Source organism: Pithys albifrons, chromosome Z (assembly GCF_047495875.1).
Source record: "Pithys albifrons albifrons isolate INPA30051 chromosome Z, PitAlb_v1, whole genome shotgun sequence".
NCBI lineage: Eukaryota > Metazoa > Chordata > Aves > Passeriformes > Thamnophilidae > Pithys > Pithys albifrons.
In genome coordinates this window covers 2748236-2769262 of record NC_092497.1, presented here as the reverse complement: position 1 = coordinate 2769262, position 21027 = coordinate 2748236, and the positions used below count along the sequence as shown (strand labels likewise).

Genomic DNA, 21027 nt, shown 5'->3' with positions numbered 1-21027 from the left:
GTGAAGACAGAGATGTGTTATGTCACATGACACAGACTGGGAAATATGTGGGTTTTCAATTGCTGTTATAACCTTTTATTGATATTATAACATTTTTTGTTACTAACTTGTGAAGTTTCAGGGTTTTGTGTAAAAACCACTTGCGTCCTGAACCTCTTTGTCCTTGAATTGCCTGAAGAGATTGAGAACAGCCCTGTGGTTCAGCACCTCACAAGTACATATTTTGCATTCAAGGGTTTTGATTCCCTGTCCTGCAGTCAATGATGGTTCAATTGTCTCCACCAAAAGTGTTTGGGGCAAGAAATCTATACTTATTTCTTTTCTCATGCCTTTAAGAAGATATGTGTCTTTGTGTCACATTGAGGTCTTTTATATGCCAAGTGCCTAAACTGAAGACTTTACATGTGCAGCCTATGTGTGCATACACTAAAAAGGCAACAAAAATAGAAGCTAGTTAGATACACACATGCATGAACCTCTTTTTTCTTGTCCTGAATGAGAAAATTTAGCCTAATTTGGTTCTTTTTATAAAGAATCTTAACTACATAAGCCAGGAGAACAGTGGACAACACTTGTACAGGATCACATTACAAAGAGCCTTAACAGGAACTGCAGCATTACTGCAGTTCAGTGACAGGATGATTTTTGGCAGGTTAGACTCCGTAACGTCTGCTTGCCTTGGAAATACTATCAGCTCCACAGCTGTAGTGGTTTACAGATACAAAGTGACAATATTTTGAATAGGCAATTTACCCAGTTTTATTTTAAATATTAATTATAAGGGGTTTTTTCATTTTTTTTCCTTTATCTTATAGTAATTCTAAGTTTTCCCTGCTATTTATTGAACTTGATACTGCACATGACTCAGGATTTTTAGCCTCTACAACTGACGTTCCAGGGAGATAGCCTAAATCCTTACTCTATGCCTGTGCCTGAGATTATGAAGATGGCCTGTGATAGCTGTGGACTCTTTGGGCACAACTTCTGCAAGTTTCCTGACTATGCACATGACCCTTCACACACCTGATCCCATGTCAAATTAGTAAGTACAAAAAGTGCAACAGTGCATCAGTGCTTCTCTTGTTTTCAAATAGTGTAAACAGAGACAATACGCCAGTCTTATCTAGACAGAACACTTTTCCTGTACTAGGCCTTGGAACAAATGCAAGTTAAACTATGTTTTCTTAGGATACATATTCTGTTATAAAGACCGGATTCTCCAGTGTGTTCTGTGTGCATCAATACTGTCATGTTGGTACATTCTCCATTCAGAGTTGGATGTTTCTCCCACTGCCACATCTTGACACATAGCACTGGTAGGGGGATGGAAACAGAAGAGCCCAGGACACAGAAATCACCCTCCTGCATGGATGTTTATGGCATATTCCAAAATGTCCCCAAGGCCTCAAAGGGGGTAAACAACACAGCAGCACTTGGACACCCCTGACATCTTCTGTGCCACAGGGAGCAGTGCCAAGCAGCCAAAGCACACTGCAAATCTCATTTTTCACACAGCCTGTGCTCACAGTTATGGTTTGTACAAGGAGAGAGATGTCTGTGTAGTCATTCCCTCAGGTGTTGGTACCTGGTGCCTGTGTCACTGCCACTCTTCGCTGCTCCATCATCCGTGAAATTAAAGGTGCCGGTCCAATTTGCCAATTCCTCTCCATTCTGCCAGCTAAACTGCAGCCCTCTAGCAAGAAAACGAGGCAGTTGATATTTGATATCATTCATCAGGTTAAGTCTATCAGCATGAGTTCTCATGTCCTATTTCTTAACATAGAAAAGTGACTATGACACATTTATCAAAAAACAATGAAAAGATACCAAGAACCACAAGATATCACCTTACTAGTGGTAACAGTCAATTTTCACTTCCCATAGACTCTACAAGACCGTGGCTGAAAAGAAAACCAGGTTGCCCATCCAAATTTGAAGGCCAGTATTCACCTGTGCTCAAAAGCAACATACGTATGTGTGGAGTGGAGCAAAGTAGAAATTTCATTCCCAAAGACACAAGGGCAAAAGGCTGGAGACTTGGATAACTCCAGGGCCAAAGAAGTAAAAGTTCCAAATGTCAGTTTTATATGTAAAGTAGTTGTTAACTATGATGGGCACCAAGCCCTTCCTCTGATTTTCTGGCTATGCTAGCAAAGCTTTTGTCATTTGAGGACATCTCCAAATCACAGTATATTGTTTATTTTCCCTTTTTGGAAAGGCAACATTTTTTTAAGCCAATGCAAAAAACAATCATGACAACTCCCTGTTTTCCAAACTTTCACAAATTCACTCCAAGCCCCATGATACCTGCAGTTTTCTGTAAACCACACCTATAGTTGGGTAGAAATCTGAAAATTCTAAAGAAACATTGGACTACACAAGTCAAACCCTTCACTTAGCTCAGAAGTCAGACAAAAAGAACCTTGGAGACTCTTATTTTTAAACTTCTCTGTTTTACCACAATGTCATTATTTCAGAACTCTGGCAGTGGAGTTGTGAACATTTGGTGCTGCCAGTACTGAAAGTTACCTTTCAGTTGGTGGCGTGGGGACAGCCAGGGAGCAATCTGCCAGCATGCTTTGTCTGGAAGAAAGGGCATCCAGGACCCCTACAGTTTTCCTGGTCAACAGGCTTCTGACAAAGACTGGAGACCACATCCATCCCCTAGTCTAACTGGCATCAGTTACAAGCACAGGAAATTAGGAAGGAATAACGTGGGGAGTTAAAATATGCCCATGGGAATCTCATGAGGTTTAACAAAGCCGAGTGCAAGGTGCTGCACCTGTGTCAGGGCAACCCCTGGATCAGTCTAGGCTGGGGATGAACAGATAAAGTGCAGCCTTGAGGAAAAGAACTTGGGATGTTCGTGGTCCAGGTGAGAGGCTGGACATGCCTCACCCCAGAAAATCCTCCTGTACTGAGCTGATCACACAGCATGGGCAGAAGGGAAGGGGGGATTCTGCCCCTCTGCTCCCTCAGGTGAGACCCCACCAGCAGAGCTGCCTCCAGCCCTGGGAACAACAGCACAAGGACAAGGAGCTGCTGGAGCAAGTCCAGAGGAGGCCTTGGAGATGCTCCAGGGCTGGAGCCCCTCTGCTCTGGGGTCAGGCTGGGAGAGCTGGGGGGGCTCACCTGGAGAAGAGAAGGCTCCAGGGAGACCTGAGAGCCCCTGCCAGGGCCTAAAGGGGATCCAGGAGAGCTGGAGAGGGACCTGGGCAAGGGATGGAGGGACAGAACAAGGGGGAATGGCTTCCCAGTGCCAGAGGGCAGGGTTAGATGGGCTATTGGGAAGGAATTCTTCCCTATGAGAGTGGTGAGGCCCTGGCACAGGTTGCTGAGTGAAGCTATGGCTTCCTCATCCTTGGAAGTGTCCAAGGCCAGGTTGGATGAGGAGTGGAGCAACCTGGGCTAGTGAAGGTGTCCTTGCCCATGGCAGGGGGTGGAATGAGATGAGCTTCATGATGATCTTTTAATCCCTTCCAACCCAAACCATTCTGCTATTCTATGAATCATATCCAAGTGCTAAGCTATAATGGCTATAGGGTAATTAAGTCCTCTGGATTATCAGGGAGCCCCATACTTTGCATGTTGCTCTGGCAGTTTTTAATCAGTTGATGCTGCTCAAGGTAAAATTTCTGAGTATAATACTGGTGTGAAGAAAACATGAGAAAATTACAAAAACACCTTCACCTTGAGGCTTCTCAAAATAAACACTAGTGATTATCTCCCATGTACCACAGCCTAACACATTTTTTGCCACAATGTAACTGGTATAGAAACATGTTTGCTTTGAACATATATCTTTGTAAAAGACATCTACATATTTGGCCTTAAAAATATATTTTAATTGCTAAGGGTAGCACTGAATAATACACGGAGAGAGAAAACAGAAGTGTGGGAAAACCAAACTGGAATTGTACTTTTTAATTGGATTTAAATTAGAACTTTTGGGCTTAGGTATTTGCTTTCAAACTGAAATACAGAGAATTAATTCAGATAAACAGCTGATGTCTGGATGTCCTTCAGAGGTGAAATCTCCTAAAAGCATAGCCAATATTCATGCAGATTAAATGAAGAATTAAAATTTGCCGTGAAGTCCTTTCCCTTTCTATGTCTTTACTTCACATGTAACAGCTAGAAGAAAATCTAAGTAAATGCTCAAAGGTGGAGGGCGTGAATGTGTCCATAAAGCAAAACAAATGGTAAAATCATTCTTTAATGCCCTCTAATGAAGCTGTTTTTGGGGAATAGTGTGCACTGCAGCAAGGGCACCAAGTTTAAAGGAGGACATTCACATTTTGGGTAAGATCCAAGAGGAGATAGGAAGACTAACACTGAGGAATGGCAGATATGTCTTATGATGACCAGCTTAAAATACTTAGCTTTGAAATGGCAGGAAGGGGGATCTAATTAAGGTGCAAAAATACCTACCAAGGGCAAGCAAGGGCCTGGGCATGACACTTTCTGTGGTGAGGATGAAGTACAAAGCTGTGAGCTGAGCTTAGGGTCAGCAGAAAGTGAAGTGTCCAGCCCTGATACAGACAGATCACACTGGGCTCTTCTTCCAGCAGGTACTCTGGAGGTCAACACACAGACTTATAAATACACAAAACAAACCACCAAAGAAATGTTGCACAGCTTATAGGGCTGTTTGTCTCACTGTGAGCCTGCAGGATTGAGGTTTTGCATTTTCTGCAGTGGTGGTACAATAAACCTCCTCCTCACAGTAAGAATAAATTCAGTGAATAATGGTTTGTGGTATTAGGACTGAGTAGAAACCAAGGATGAGACATTTAAAAACATTGACCTGAATTAATTCTGTTTCTAACAAGATTAGTGAGAGCTTTACCATTGATTTCAATCAGCCTTGAGTTGGGAGAATTCAATTTTTAAAACATAAAATGTTCTAATCCTGTCAGTTGTCAGTTCTAAATGTCCATAAAAGCTGTCTGGCCAAATTTGCAAACAGTCTGAGAAAACAGAAAAGAGACTTGAACTGCTCCATCAGTATATTTCTTTGGCATATTACTGTAGTTAAATTCTACCACATTCACTCCCAGCACTAACTACATTTAAGCAGGTAAACAAAGAAGAGGCAAATTAAGCTTCTGTGAATCAGAATTGCAATACAAAAGCACATGCAGGATGGAAACACAGAAAAGGAAGAGATAAAGCAGCAGAGGAAAAAAAACGAGGCTAAGAAAAGATTTAAAAAATGTAAGGAAAGCTGAGGAATTGACTCAGACATAGAGGTCTACTATATGATTGAGATAGTTCATGTCAAACAGTTAGAAAAAAAATTAAAAAAGAAAAGCTAATTTTACACCTGGAACCATTACCAGTGACTACCATTAATGGAACTTTGCCATTTGCTCAATTTGCCCTAATGTGCTAACTTCTAAAATTAGTGTGTTTTCCCAAAGCGTGATGCTGATGACAACTTTATAAAAGGCATAATAACCAGAAATGGTCTTAGTGCAGAGATATTATGTTTCACCTATTCACTGTAAGCAAATTGCTCATCAAGGAAGATGGGCGTCATTTATGGCCATCATTAATCACAGAAAGTGCCCCTAACAAATGAGAGTATGAATAATGTTGTGCCTTGAGTTAGAGAAGCTCTGTGAAGCTGGATGGCTTAGCAACAAAGACCTGAGTCCCAGGTGAATGTCAAAGCAATATTTTGATCCTAATTGCTAACTGTAAATGCTGAATCAGTGTGTGGTCAAATAAACAGTGGCGTAATGTAAGAATAGCAGGAGGGGGTGAAAAGCCAGAAAATTAACAAAGCAGCAGTAATTCTGAAGGGCTTGTCAAAACTGGCTGTCTGGAAACAGCAGGAAGCAAATACTAAAAGCCTGTTGCTGCAAACCAAACAAAAAACAACTCCTACACAAGCAGAGGTTTTAATAGCAGAGGATGTCAGGTAATTACGAGGTTTTAGAACTACGAGGCAAGAATGAACGTGTGGATGGATCGCAACAAGAAGCTTTGTATCCACAGTGCTGTCACACTGAGAACCCACCTCAGGGGTGTCTCATTGTTTTTTCTGAGGAAAGGTGAAAATTCAGCTCAGAGCAGAAGGCAAGGCTTTAAGAGGGAGATATTCTAGAGCTAATACATGAAGACTACACAAAAAACATTAAGCACAGCTGCAAGTCCTGTCTGGTCTCTATCCAGAGAGCAGGCCATGACCAGGTGTGCAGCAGAATTTATTCAGGAGAGATCCAAGCACTTTCAAGGCTTAAGAGCAGTTTGGTGCAAGTGGCTGGGTCACACAGTGACCAGCACCTCTGGGTGACAAGGACTGAGTGGCAACAGGGGCATCACACAGGTGATACAAGGAGAGAGCACCTGCCACTCCAGTGACAACCCATTCCCCAGATACCACCAGCTCATCCCATTTAATCCCAGCCAGCAGGCAACTTCCATTCATCTTTCAAGGTGACAGCTACCACTACCCTCATCCAGCACCCACCAGAGGAGATTAAACCCAAAAAAACAAAAGCACACAGAAACTAATATCATTTTGTATTGGTGAAGCTAAGACAAAACCTGACTTAGCTTGCTGCCCTACACAGATAGTCAAACAAGGGGAAGCAGAGGAGTCTATAGGCTCCTTTTTAGGAGGGGAAGGAAGATATTAATAACCCCAAGACCAAGGCAAAATACTCAGTTTTCTCTCTGAGCTGCCTCTATTATTTGTCTTCACGTTTTCTGTTCTTATTTTCTAGTAGTTCTCATATTCCTTCCCTACATGTGTTCTCCCTAGCAAAGAGGCCTTTAGGAGGTGACAGCAGCTCCAGGCTTTGTGACTCTATCTCCTGTTTAAGCTTTAAGCTAATAGTATATACACTGGTTCCACATGTATCATTAGTAATTTTATAATCCTGTTTCTACAGGCTTGGTCATGGTGCTGCACTTCACTGTTACACATTAGTGACACACATACTGAGTCCCTGCCCTGACCACCAGATAGTCCAGGCCATGTCTAGGCTTCCTAAAGTCACTGGAAAATTACTTTCACTGTACCTCAGTTTCCCTGTTTCATAATTCTTGTGCCCTTGAAGAGGAGGAACTGAAGACTTTGGTGTTAAATGATCATGCTACTCCCTTTGAAAATGAAAAGTGATGCCCGCAGCCTATTAACAGGGATGTCACAGAGGTGTTGGAAAGTCAGATGGTTAATCTTGCCAGAGATCCAATTCCTTCTTTCTGCAAAATAAGGAAACTATGACTCACTGTGTCCACAGGGTGTATGAAAAATAAAACGAAAACAGTGGTATGCATGAGTGACCTGCAGATGAGAGTGATTGAAAACACTCACTAAAAAGGATCAGGGAGTAAGAGGAGGTTGGGTAAGGGGAACATCAGGAGTCTCCAGGGTGACACACTGCTGCACAAGTGAAGACAAGCATAGCAGCCAACAGAGATAACAGGAAGAGATGATATGGAAGAAAAACAAGGATCCCTTTTTATTTTGCACAGGCCAGAAACAGCAAGTTTATTTACAGTGCACTTGAAAAGATCTCAGAGGCGCTCAAAAGGAGTAAAGTTACCACTAGGTAACAGTAAGACACTGAGATGAAACCCAGCCCAGCAGAGTCCTGTCAGGTTAACCTCTGTGTCCTAAACCTCTTTCCTGATAAAAGAGCCAGAATCAGTCCCTGAAGACAATGAAGTCAGATGACAAGAACAAGGCAAATTCTTACTTGAACAGTTTAATATCACTATAAACACACCAATCCATTTTTAAATGAATATTCAAGGCACAGCAACATAGAAAGATGCAGCACAGATGAAAGAAAAAACATGAATCTGCCTGGAACAGTCCAGGTCCAATTCACCTGTGCTATGTTATGCCAGAAAAATGCCAACTGTCCACTGGTTTCTTTCATTTGGGGATCCACAAGCATAACCCTAGCGGACAGGGCACAAATAAATGAAACTTTCCTGGGGCCAACTCATGTACATGAGCAGGATGCTGTCCCTTTCATGGAGTCCATATGAAAAATCACATTTGCAGCCAGTGGAAGTAGCATTGAGTCTGACCTGCCCAGGTTAGAAAAATAGTTATTTCTCTGGTAAAATTAACAAAATGTAAGTTTTAAGCTGGATACATATTTCCTTCTAGTTGCTGCATTAAAAGAGATCAATCTTTGTCTCAGTGACCTACAGCTTTGCAAGGTGACTGACAGTGGGTAATTACTGAGCTGATCACCTGCCACCTTAATGGGACAAGATGATTTAAAGGTTTAGAAAATGTAGGAAAATATGTGGAAGAGCAGGAATAGTATATTTGTAGCAAAAGGAAGAAATGAAATAACAAGGGTACTATGAAAAACAAAATGTGGAGGGAGGATGGGAAAAATTAGCATGTCTGGTTACACCACACACTTGGTCTTGCATTATTATACCAGGGACAAGTTTGGTTCTATGTATTAGACAGAAATAATAGTATTAAAGTGGTGGAGGAGTATATTTTGACTAGTGCAAAAAGCAAAACTGGAAACATAGGTGGGATGCTTCTGGATTATAACCATTATTAGACAGAAAAAGATTTTGTTTCATGTAGCACATTTCACATTTGGTTAAGTCTTGCATCAGATATTCACATGCATCATCTGAAAAACTCAGTCCAAAGTCACTTTCCAAGAAGTATAAAACAGAAGTAACACCACATCCAAGTGGTGGGCTTAAAGGGTCTGAAATGTTGAGTAGGGCATCGAGAACATCAAAGGATAAAGGATACCTTTCAGGCCAATACAGTCTTATCTTTTCTCATCTGTGGCTGGAAGATAAACATCTAAGGTGTAACAGGTAATCTTTATCAATTCTATTTGTAGTAACTGGTAGGAGTGTAAATATTATTGTTGGTAATACTTAGGGACAACAGAAAACCCACAACAGAATTAACTGATAATGAGGCAGACTGAAAAAACAATCAAGTCCCAAGCACAGAGACTCAGAGGAAACTCCAAATGTTTTAAGATACCTGAAAATTCTGACTTTTGATGTGGTAGCTTACTGCAAAGATGCCTGATGCAGCCTGAGTACCACAAGCAATCTCACCACAGCACTACACATCTGACTAAACTAATTGCTTTGCATCTTGAGTTTCCACTACTAATATACTTAGCATCAGGTCAAGTGTCCCTACCCTGCCCTGAGAATTCATGCTGAAAACAGTGAGTAAAATGCCATTTAGAGTCAATGACTGTGTACCCAATATCAGGCACAGGAGTAGGCAATACTCCATCTCTCCATGCACTGAAGTGGATGGCACAAACTCTTCCTATCACTCAACAAGCCCTCAAAACTATTGATGATCTAAGATGTTCAGATCTGACTGTGAAAAGCCTAGTTTTGCCTTACTTGTTCTTATGGAAAATACTATACTAATGACAGAGGCTGCTTTTAAGGTTTTCCTCAAGAGAACTAAAGTATAAAACTAACTAAATAAAAAGGACATGGAAGGACAATGACTATCTGCAGGGCTGAAGAAAAAGCCAAATAAATGCAAGCAACAGAGGACAAAGATGCCTCAAAGAAATGAGAGGTTAAGTCTACAATTTGCCTGAGGGAGGCATGGACTGCTGAGCAATAAATACACTTGAATTAAAAATTGAGAAATGAAATGAAAATGCAATCAAGGGTAAGAATGAGGCGCAGTGAAAGTAAGAAAATAAAAAGCTTTGCACAGTGATTATGTCAGAACCAAATCCAGAAAGTGTAAGAAGGATCAGGAAACTCCAATCAGGTCAAAAATAAAATACGAAATTACCAGGTCAGCAACCCTGGCCATGGAGATCAGTGATTAAGGATATGATCCTTCACAGCTGAGGCTCTGGGGGCCATGGGTATAGCACAGCCCAAAATAGCAACACTGGAGGTCTGGTTTTCTACAAATGGAGACAAGACTGAACTTGGTACCAGCTCACACATGCAGAGGCCAAGAAGGTGATTCTTTTCCAAATGACATGAAATAAGTTGATGGCAGGTTATAACAGAGACATTTTTAACAGAAATGTTCAACCACCTTGGATGAAAGGGTGTTGAATGCTGGACATTGGCAGAACCCAACCATTACTTTGTCATGCAGATTGGTTTTGCCATTTAAAGGCAGAGTTGAAACACCACAAAGTTAGAAATATGGCATATCTAAAGGGAGTAGGCACACAAACCCTGCCTCTGTTGGCTGCATCAGGGCCATGGGGAGCACTGGCAGGGAGCACAAGAGAGAAAATAACATATCCTCATACTCTGATACTAAAACTTCACTTGATGCTTTCCTTTAAAAGCAAACTGAAATTACAGGTCAAAAAAAAAAAAACCCGTTCCAAGTAGCAGAAGGAAAGATTTTGTTTTCAGGAGCATTGCCTAAAGAAACAAGAGAGGAAATGAGCTGACCAGTGGGGGGATGGCTGCATCCAGGTCTGGATGCAGTCCCATCCATGGATGGGACATGGATCTGTTGGAGCAAGTCCAGAAGTGGCCACCAAATTGATCAGAAGGATGGAGCACCTCTGCTACGAGGAAAGGCTGAGAGAATTGCGATCGTTCGCAGAAGAGAAGAGAAGGCTTTAGGGTGACATAACTGTGGCCTTCCAGTACCCGAGGCAAGCTGACAAAAAGAGGGAGAGACACTATTGCAAGGGCATGGAGTGACAGGACAGGAGGGAATGGCTTCACACAGACAGAGGGCAGGGATAGATTAAATATCAGGAAAAGCCTCTTTATTGTGAGAGTGCTGAGGCACTGGAATAAATTTCCTAGAGAAGTTGTGGATACTACACTCTTGGAAGTATTTAAAGCCAAGTTGAATGGGGGTCTGAACAACTTGGTCTAGTGGAAGGTGTCCCTGCCCATGGCAGGGGGGTCCCTTCCAATCTAAACCATTCTCTGATTCTGCAGACAGATGAGTTAATCTATCAGCTCCCTGCTGGTTCTGTCCCTTCCACCCCATTGCCATCTCTACCCCAGCATAGGCTCCAGAGCTCCTCTGACCTCTCAGGGTGCTGATTCAGCATCTTGTCTTTGCCAGGTTAGTTAGGCAAAACTGGGATGTCGGTACTCCAGTCCTCATCCCCTTGAAATGCCCTTGGGAATACCTTGTAGTAAGAACAGTATGGCTGGATTCTCAGTTTCTCATCCTATTCCACATTAGATACAGTCACTTTAAGGTGATGGCTATATACTGTAAATACACATTTTTTCTGTATTGTATATAGTTTCAAGACTTTGCTTTGTCTTGAGATTTCCAGTGCTCTTCTCTAAAGAAAATCACCCCAAACCAAGACCTGCTCTGCAGCTTTGTCAGAGATTCATTGAGTGACTCACAAGATACATGTCATTTTTCTGGGATATTGGAATTGGAGTCATGGAGTCATGTAAAGACCAGAGATATGAGTCACTAAGTGACCTTCAGCTTACATCTCTTGGAGAAAATACTTCAATGGAATAAGACTTTTTACACTGGGATAGATGGTCATGGGTTATGGTTAACACCTCCTCAGGAGGTTATGAACAGTTCAGGGGAGCACATCCCAGGATTAGGGTGGGAGCTCTCAGACAACTTGAGTGGGCTGTAGTTCCTCAAGAACCCAGTTAAGGACAAAATACAACTCAGGGCACACACAGCCTCCATGTCCCCATGGTGACTCCTGCTGTTGCTGGTGTAAGTACAGTATGATCTTATGGTACAGAATAAATGATAATCCAAGGTTTATTGAACATGCAGTGCAAAAAAAAGATCATGAACTATCTTTCTTATGTGGTAAGAAAACTGGTAAGGGTGTCTAGGAACTGATTTGCAATAGCTGAACAGAAGTTGCTTCAGATGCAAAAAAATGTCAGTATTACCTCAAGTCATAAGACTGACATTAATCAGGGCATACAGATACATAGGAGTGATGTGTTATTGTCATTTAAAAGATGCAAAGCTTTCAGATAATGAAGACTGCCTGCATGGGAAGGTTTATTGCCTCTTGCTGTGTGATTCTTTCAGATACTGCATGTATCCCCCACGGCAGGCCCCAGGGTAATCTTTGTTTAGTCTTTAATAGTTTTGAAAATGAATTCTCCTTACTTGGCTGAAAAAAATGAGTAGTTTTAAAGGTGCAGAATCCCTTCTTCAGCTAACACCCTTTAGAGAAGTCAGGCTGTTAAAACAGCAAGAATTTAGTGAATTCCCTGCCAATAGAGTATTGGTATACAGCAAAGTATTGCTCTGATATTCTTCCATAGCCAAAGGGAAGGACTGTCCTATTGATGTCTCCCATGCTACAGGTTGGTAGATGAAGACAGATTTCAACATTTTTTTACTGCAAGGGCAGTTTCCTGATGTAATCCTGGATTATTCCCTGCTGGCCAAACAAGAGCTGACAAAAAAGGGCCAGCCCTCAGCTGAGCATCTGATTCAAAAGAAAATTCAGCTGAAAGGCGAGCACTGGAAGAGAAGTCAACAAAAAAGCAAGCGGCAGCTCTGGATTTAAGTGAAGTCCGCAGCATTTAACCTACTTTAGCAGATCAATGCAGTGGATTTTTAATCATCACATTAATCCTAAAATAAAAATAATTACCCCAGAGATCTGTATTAAAGTCCCTTAATTATATCTCATTTCACCATCCTTTTTACTCAGGATCAGAGACTACAGGGACCAGAGCTCCCCCATGTCACTCTCCAGCTTGCAGTTTAACCCTCTTGTTAGGACTTCAGCTGCTACTTACAGGAATGAGGCACTGGCCTTGGGAGGGCCTCCACAACCATCCAGCTTGGGGGAAAAACTGAAAAAGGGTGAAAAAAATGCGGGCAGGATTCAGTGATCCAATATAAAACACCAAAGGAAGGAGCAGAGAACATCACACAGTGGGTAAAAAATGTGTGAATGCCTAGAAATTCAATCTGCATTCCCCCTTTCTTCCAACAATGCCAGGAGCTCATTAAAATCTCATAAGGGGAAAGAGAGAACTGGACCAGAGGCTGGGCCCCTTATCAAATTTCACTGAGCAGAGTTTATTTCTTGGAGCATCATCTCCTGTTCGCAGTCCTGCCACCCCCACAGATGCTTTGGGCACACGGCTTTGGGCAGACACAGCACCACGAGCCTCCATGGAACCCTCTATGGACAGTCTCAGGTGGGATTTTATGGCAACCAAACCAACCCATTCCGTGCTTGTAAGGGCAAGTGGCATGGCAAAGCTTACAGCCATGCAACCAACTTTCCTGTCTTTCTCCCAGAAAAGGTACCTTTCTCCACTCTGTTTACTGGGACCAGTCTCAAGTCTGTGCTGTCCTCTGCATTGTGCTCAAGTTGCTAGTTTTAGGTCAGATTCCCCCTGCCTTGCTGGCCTCTACCCATTTCCACCATCTTCTGCAGAGAAAAGAGCTACCCCGTTGTTATACTTAGACTTAAAAGCATTGTACATTTACTGGAATAGTAGTTCAGGGCAATTTTCAGGTTTCTCTAAATACACTAGAGAATTTCTTCCCACTGCCTTGGGAAGAGGCCAAGGAGTCTGTTATTGTTGCAGGTGTTGGGGTGCAAGTAAAAAAGCTATCACCAAACAAGTAGCATGTGGAATCCCAGAGAGTAAATGGCTGTAGGTTTAGGCAGCATCCCCCAACCTCCAGCTTGGTAAGTGGCACCAGAGATATAAATATCCCACTTCCCCTCTGCAAGGATCCTCTCCAAAACCACCAGCTTCACTTTGGTCCCTGAGGTGCCAGGTATAACATGTCCAAGGAACCTCACAGCCAGCATCAGCTTCCAGCACAGGATTTAACACTGGACGTTTGTGAAATAAAGTAGTAATAAAAGGTTACAGCTACTGGAGTAGATTGGAATCAGACTGCCTTGGAAATGCTCACTGGATGGTAATTCAGGGCATTGAAGACTGAGAGAGGGAAAGGAAAACTGAAAAAACCAGCTTCGTGATAATATTAAGGTAACTATATAGGCTGCTACGTAAATCACCTTTCTGTCATTAATTACTGGCAGCCTGAGACTGCCACATCCTGCATTCTGATTTCCATGAAAGATGGGAACAGCCATTTCCCAGCAGAAAGGAGCTGAAGTGCTTTTTCCTTGTACTGAGTGAACAGAGAGCCCTCTCTGAGACTCTCTCATGTAATAACAAAAAAATAAAAATTACAAGCTGTAAGTTAAAATAAATAAATAAGTAGATAAACTGTTTTCCAGTTCAAGAGACAAAGTGCATGCATATGTCCCTGCCTGAGCCCCTTTGATGGCAGAGGGCTCAGAACCAGACTTTCTCCTTACAATCCTGGGAATTGGATGTCAGCCTTTTTTCATTCCCTGATGATGACAGGAGAGGCTCTCAGGACATGAGGTAGGACAGAGACAGGCCACAGAAATCACTCACTGGAAGAGTTTTGGTTGCATCTTCTCATCATTTTATCTTTACTCTGCCATTTTTCATTTCAGTTTATGCTTGGGATTTATTTCTCATCAATCTGATCCCGTTGCAGTCATTTTGACTTAGAAAACCAAGGATTGGTAGGGCTGCCAGGCCTCCAGGACAGATGGGAAAAACAGAGAAAATAAGGCAAGATGAGACTTCAGCTGTCCATAAAGTTTCACCCTCCTCACCCAGACAGCTGGGACCTACCTTATTCTACCTACCAGGTTCATGAAGCCCCCAAATACGGAGATTTTATACCTTCTTGTATAGACTTATTCTTTAAAAGTTTCCCATCTGGTTAAAACTAAATCATTCATGCTAGAACCTAAATTCATGACTTCTTATCATATCGTGAATCTTTACACAGATGTGTTTATTTCCTTCTTCTTTTCAGAAATAATTTGGGTGTTTCAAGGCAGTTATCATATCTCCCTTCCTTTTCCTTCAGGCCAAACAAGTATTTTTCTACACTTCTCATTCTTGCTCCTTCCAGTTGAGAAAGTCACAAATTTCTGGAACTGAGGTGCCCAAAAAGCACACAGAGCTTCTCAGCCAAGGGAGCTTTGCAAAGCACACAAATTGCTCTGTGGATAAACATCACTCCTGTCTATACATATTAATATCATGCTTGTTTTTCCCTCACAGAGAGAAATGTTTGCTGATTTGCCAGCAGTTTGCTTGCTTTTGGCACAAGGCAAACAACTACAAGGGTTGTGAACAAGGCAAGAACCAAACCATTGATCTTTTCTGGCAGAATGCAGCTTAATTCCAGTAAAAAATTCCACAGGAGCTGCCTATACTACTGAAACAAATTTACCTCAAAGCATGAAAGAGAGACATTCCTCTTCATAAAATCATACCAGCTGTAACTCCTCAAACTAGATTTAAGTAAAATAAACTCTGCATGGGTCAAGGTTAAACACTTAGAGATCCCCACTGGTGTTTGCTGTGAAAAGAGCAGTACCATTTTCAGATCAAAGACTGATGTGCTCTACAGCAAAGCAGTCTCAGCAGCAATTCATAGGAATAAATCAGTAAGAAAATAAAGTGCTCTCTCAGTTATTTGCAACAGTAATATTGCCACTTTGATTTTAGGAATTGCATTTGCATGTTTGTTTCTAAAGACATTAAATTCTAAGCAATGAGCATCTGACCTTAACTCAACCTCCCAAGATATTTCAGCTCAAACTTATACAGAGTAGGAAGCCTATAAGGCAGGGTCTGAACAGGGGCAAATGCTCAGGTGGTACAAGTCAGTTTAAGTTAAATGCAACCTATTTTTTTGCAGCAGCTGAGGGTTAAAACATAATCTAAAAAACTTACAAAATGTTATATTCTGCCCAACATTTTCCTGTATTTGTAATCTAACAGGCATTACAGATGCCAGATGCACCTTCACAGATAAGATGTTGATATTGTCAGCACAACATCAAGAAGTGGTTTGAACTGTTGTAATGGTTTGACTGGAGCTTTATCTCCCATCAGTTCGAGCAGGCAACTTTTTCTACAAATCCCCTCTTACCTTTTGAGATAGTTTCTCCCATAGAGGATCTGCTGCAGCAAGGTGACCACAGCAAAGGCGCAGATGAATATGAAGAACAAAGTTCTGTTTCCCAGCAAATCTCGGCTTGATGAAGGGTCAGTGTATCCCATCCTTCCTAAAAGCCACTGAAGCTCCACTGGGTAAAATTCAGTTCATCACCACCTTCATGCCCTTCCTGGAGGGAAGCGGAGGGGAAAGCTTTCTGGCTTTTCTGTGAGCAATCCAAGGACAAGGTATCCCATTGTTTGGCCCTGCTGCCCCTTCCTTGCCCCTTTTGGATGTTAGCTCCAGGACTGTGTGTAATGGCTTGCTTCCATGGTAAAGTTTCCAGGAGATTCAGACGTGGGTAACATCTAAAATCATCTCTCAGAGCTCTTCAAGCGCAGGCAGCTTATGCTGTGAGAGAGGCATTCTGTTCCCTCTAAGCCTCTCTTGAAAACCCGCTGCTAGCAATTATCTACTTCAATCCCATTTTCATATTCCAGATGGGGGAAGCTGCAAATAAACCAGAAAACTGCAGCCAATGGCAAGCACGGGGCTCCGGCAACCTGCGTTGAAAACACATAGTCGTCAGCTCTTCTCTGCTTCTGCTCAGTGGTTCCAACAAAATGTGCTTGCAAGGAGACGTGTCTAGGGCGTGCTATTATTGAACAAGCATGTAACAATCATGAGGATTTCATTCAGTCTCCTGAAAAAAAAAAACAAAACCCAAAAACAAAATAAACAACAAAAGAAAAAAAGAAAGAAAGGAGGCAACAGCAGCAGCAGCAATCTGGTCAGGCTGTCAGGAAAGCTGCATTCTGTGCAGCAGCGTGCTGTCCCTGCCGTAGCATTTGCATGCAGAATGCAGAGCCTTCAGTCATACACCACTCACTATTTGGGCTCCTCTGTTTCCCCTGGTTATTCCTCCAGAGTAAGCACAAGCAAGGTCACTGTGCATCTCTTCAAGGACAGAGCTCTCAGCTCCTGCATGCTGATTTATTGGAGGCTCTGAGTAGCCGCAGAGAGGGAGCCTGCCTCTCAGTGCAGGCTCTAAGAACCATTCATTTAAAGAGACAAATATTCTGATTGTTCCTTCACCAGAAACAGTTGTCTTTTGAGAGGGCAAAGCAACAAGAACTTGTCCTTAGCCATCATAACTCCTCTAAAAATCTCCCCATTGTCAGGAAAGGCTCAATTCAGCTCACAGGGAAATCAGTGGGAGTTTTGTTGTTCATTTCACCAGGAGCAGTATCTTCCCCTGACCCTTGGCTTGTTAAAACAAGTCCCAGTGACAGCTTTATCCATGAATGAAACTTCCAGACTAGAAGGTTGTTTTGCCCCAATAACAGATGCAAAAGGGATTTTGACAACTAAATGGGGAGGGGTGAGGGTAGGGGAGCATCCTTTGTCTAAGAGAATAGGAAGATTTTTGTGTGAGTAATTTTCCAGCAGTTAAATCAGCATACGTAAAATGCTCTAGCATGCCAGCAGCCCAGCTGTGGGAAACAGCAAACATGGATTGTTCATGGACTTTGTTTCAGCTGTAACTGGTGCTGCATGGGATGAAGGGCCAAAAGTAACTTTGTGCAACTCTTTCAACCCAGGTGCTGAAGCCGGGGCTAGTCCTCAGCATGATATACAGCAATCTAGACAAGACAGCCAGTGGCTAAAGCAGGCTATGCATTACCTAATTTTAAGCAGCAAAAATAAAACCAGTGTTTAAGGTAGGAACCTGGGCATCCTGAACTCCTACAGGCAGGAGAGCAGTCCTTTAGAAATCCCTGACTTTGCAGACAAAGTGTAGGGATTCAGCCCCTGAGATGTCCTTCTTCAGTCCCTCTCACAGCTCCCACACCTCTATTTCTGAACCCTGCTAAATGCCTTGATTATCATCTATGCATACAAAAAGAGTGATGATCCTGGGTCAGTTCAGAGCTTATTCAGCCCAGAGCCTTGTCCCTGGCAGTGGCCACTGATGGATATGCAGGGAAAAGTAGAACTAGAGGCAAGGACATACCAATACTTCCTTGGAAACACATTCCTACCATTTTGTGGTTCATGGTCTCGCAGAACCCAGGAAACAAAACCAATATTTAGGTTAGAAAAATAACTGAGTTGGATGCACTCATACCGTACTGGAAATAACACTCATACCAGGAGACTGCAAAATAAACAGTAAACCCAATTTGATTCCCTGTTGTCAAAGTCATCATCCCTAGGGCCAAATATGTTTCTTTTAACAATTAATTTATGTAAGCCCATATAATATGAGGCTGTTTCCATATGGGAACTGGACCATTTAGATGGATCTAACCACATACACTTGTAAGAAGCAGGAAAAGCTGTGCAGCCGTCAGAAATCCCAGACTAAGATTCCAAAAGATATTACACAGGCAGATTTGTATGGAGAAGCTGAGAGACAAGGCCAGTAAGATCAGAAGGAAAATGTACTTAAATGCTTTGAATTGTTGAATTTTTACTGACAGCTTTGAAAGTCCTCTCTGAGAAATTTGCCTCAGTTGCTCCAGGAGTTATTTCACAATAACAGCAAAGTGTCAGAGAGTAGAATTTGGCTTTTTATGACCTTCTGTGGGTGTGATGCTGGTATTGCAGATTCTTATATGACCTAGGTTTTGGTGAAAACATTCTCAGCCTTTCCTTCTTTATTCCCCTCCATCCAAAGGGATTTTTTCTTGACATCTCTGCTCTAGTGCACCAAATTCCTGAGCCCAGCAGCTACTCTTTCTCCTGGACTGACAGTCAGCCTGGGCGGCAGTAAACAGCCTGTGTATTCTGTTAATCTTTGTTTTAATGTGTCTTCTCATCCATCATTCTCTGCTACATCACAGCTGGGCAGAAGACACAGCACCTGAGAGGCCTGTGAGAGGAGAGCTGCAGACCTAAAGGAAAAGCAAAGCACAAAGATATCAGTTATAAGTGGGAAGGTTTTTCTGTGCCAGATCTTGCACAGACATCGTTCCTGATGTCACATGGAAAAGAAATCTGTTTGCTGCCTTCAGCCCAGTACAACAACAGCACTGCAGAACTGGAAGCAAAACAGCCCTGTGCAAGCGCAAAGGAATAGGATGTCTATTGACAAATTTTCAAAGGGTGGTCAAGGTTGCCTGCAATATTTATAGTTCATGCACAAGGGCTGAATGAGCAATGTCAGCACCCATTTCCAGGGCCTTTTGAGAGTGTGACTTATCAGCTGCAGGACTCCTTGAAAGCACCAGGCCTCTGAACAGAACAAATTAAACTTTTTTTACATTATTCTACACCCTGCGCTTTAGCAAGCAACATGGAATAAAAAGACTCCCTCCAGAGTCTGAATAGGGTTGGAAAATACCTCCAAGATCATCAAGTCCAACCATTTCACCAGCACTGCCAGGTCCAACAACAACCCACATCTTCAAGTACCAGATCTGTGTGATTTTTTTAACACTTCCACCATGCTAGACATGAGGTCAGAAAGGGTTTCCTGTGTTGGATGTTGGAGTACAGACTTCAGAGGCAAAAGTAAATGTGGCAAAATGGAACTGCTCACAGCCTGTCTTAATACAAAGCTGCCAGAAGCAGTCAGTCTTACACATGTCAGGCCTTTATTTGTTGCATGTGAGCTGCTTTCTAAATATCATCAGAGATAATCTGTCACAAGAAACTCCTCCAGCCTGAGCAGGGAGACTCTGAGTCCTTTAACACAAGCACAAACATGTTCCTTACAGTGATACCTCCCATGAGAGTTCATCATTTGCTCTTAAGTACAAATGAAGCAATTAGAATTTTTTTTAAAGAACTTTTTATTAAAGACAGAGAAATCAAGGCCATGTTACTGAAGCTCTACACAAGAAAAAACAAATTTGCAAGAGGACAAAACCTGGTAGGACTCCAAATCTACTTCTCTTGTGAAGGGAATAAGCACATCTCTACCTCTCTTTCTCCCTCTGCTGAAAGGACAATATACAGCCCTTACAACTAAGCTGCAGTTATTTTTTTAATACAAATGAATCAGAAAAATTAGTTTCTGATTGGGAAATTTTTTAAGTACCTTGCACTGAACCCGTCACTTGAATTAGTGTTTGACTAATCATGCGTTCTAATTTCAGCTGAAAGCAAGGGCACTTAGTGTTCTGGGATAGCAGGATCTGCCTCCTGATAGTTTAAATCATGGAATACATAACTGAACATGTTAAATCCACAATATTGTACAGGTTCAGAGTAAAACAAAACATGCTTCACGTTCCAAATCAGGAATTTTCCCCTCCCTGCCTCCTCAGCCACTCTCCTCTTCCTCAATCTTATGGAGAGTAAAGAACTCCACACCCAGTATAGAAGAATACTACAGGCTGTAAATGGTTGGAGTAGAACATTTTTTTCATCTCATTTTCCCCCCTAAATTAAAATTAAAATATGTCTATTTACAGTTTCTACAATGCTTGTGTAAACTGCTAGATCCCTGACTTTGCAAAGAGCTGGCACATAGGTACATGACTAGAAGGTTCTGATGAATATGAAACTCATAAACATATGCTTATCAATATTAATTCTTTTGCAGATATGAAACATGAATTTATTAGCATAATCTAGTGCTTAACACAATGTCTAGTCCCCCATCACTGCCACAAATCCATATGTCTTAAACTGAGATACTGAAGGCAGCTGAAAGGATTCAGCTAAGATGTAAATATTTATTTTTTTTTCTGAGTTGGGCTAAGCCATGAGGAGATGACAATGGCTAATTTGGCACCAGGCTCCTACCTGTGGAGATGCCTGAATTAGAGGAAGTGCTCTGAAGATAACATATGGTCTGTACACTGGGGATACATTATATCATCTATTGAATCATGGCCAGTTTCCTTCCAATTATGGGTCACAGAGGGGGGAAAATGTCCCAGTGCATAAAATACCCCTTTTTTACACTACTGTCATGATCTCTGCTGGAAAAGAAATGAAGTCTTCCCCAAAGGAATGAGGTACTCCTCTCACTGGTAGGAAGCTCTGATGCAGGGGCTACCATGGCTGTAATGCTGTACATTTACTATTAATCCTTTGCTAAAATGTATAGCAAAGGGCAGGGT

At 42.1% G+C, this 21027-nt stretch overlaps 1 protein-coding gene across 4 annotated transcripts in view; it reads right to left on the bottom strand.

Annotated features, from left to right (window-relative positions):
* Nucleotides 1-21027, bottom strand: part of ST8SIA5 (ST8 alpha-N-acetyl-neuraminide alpha-2,8-sialyltransferase 5) — a 69553-nt gene that overhangs the window by 29345 nt on the left and 19181 nt on the right. For 2 of the 4 annotated variants that reach the window (XM_071581006.1, XM_071581005.1), the window contains exons 2-3: nucleotides 15947-16655; nucleotides 1586-1693 (exon numbers count right to left, since the gene is read on the bottom strand). In XM_071581006.1, the coding sequence (XP_071437107.1) occupies nucleotides 1586-1693; nucleotides 15947-16077 (239 nt within the window). In that variant the 5' untranslated portion in view covers nucleotides 16078-16655. Of the gene's footprint in view, nucleotides 1-1585; nucleotides 1694-15946; nucleotides 16656-16841; nucleotides 17028-21027 lie in introns of those variants that run through there. The other 2 variants (XM_071581008.1, XM_071581009.1) reach the window with 2 other exon arrangements.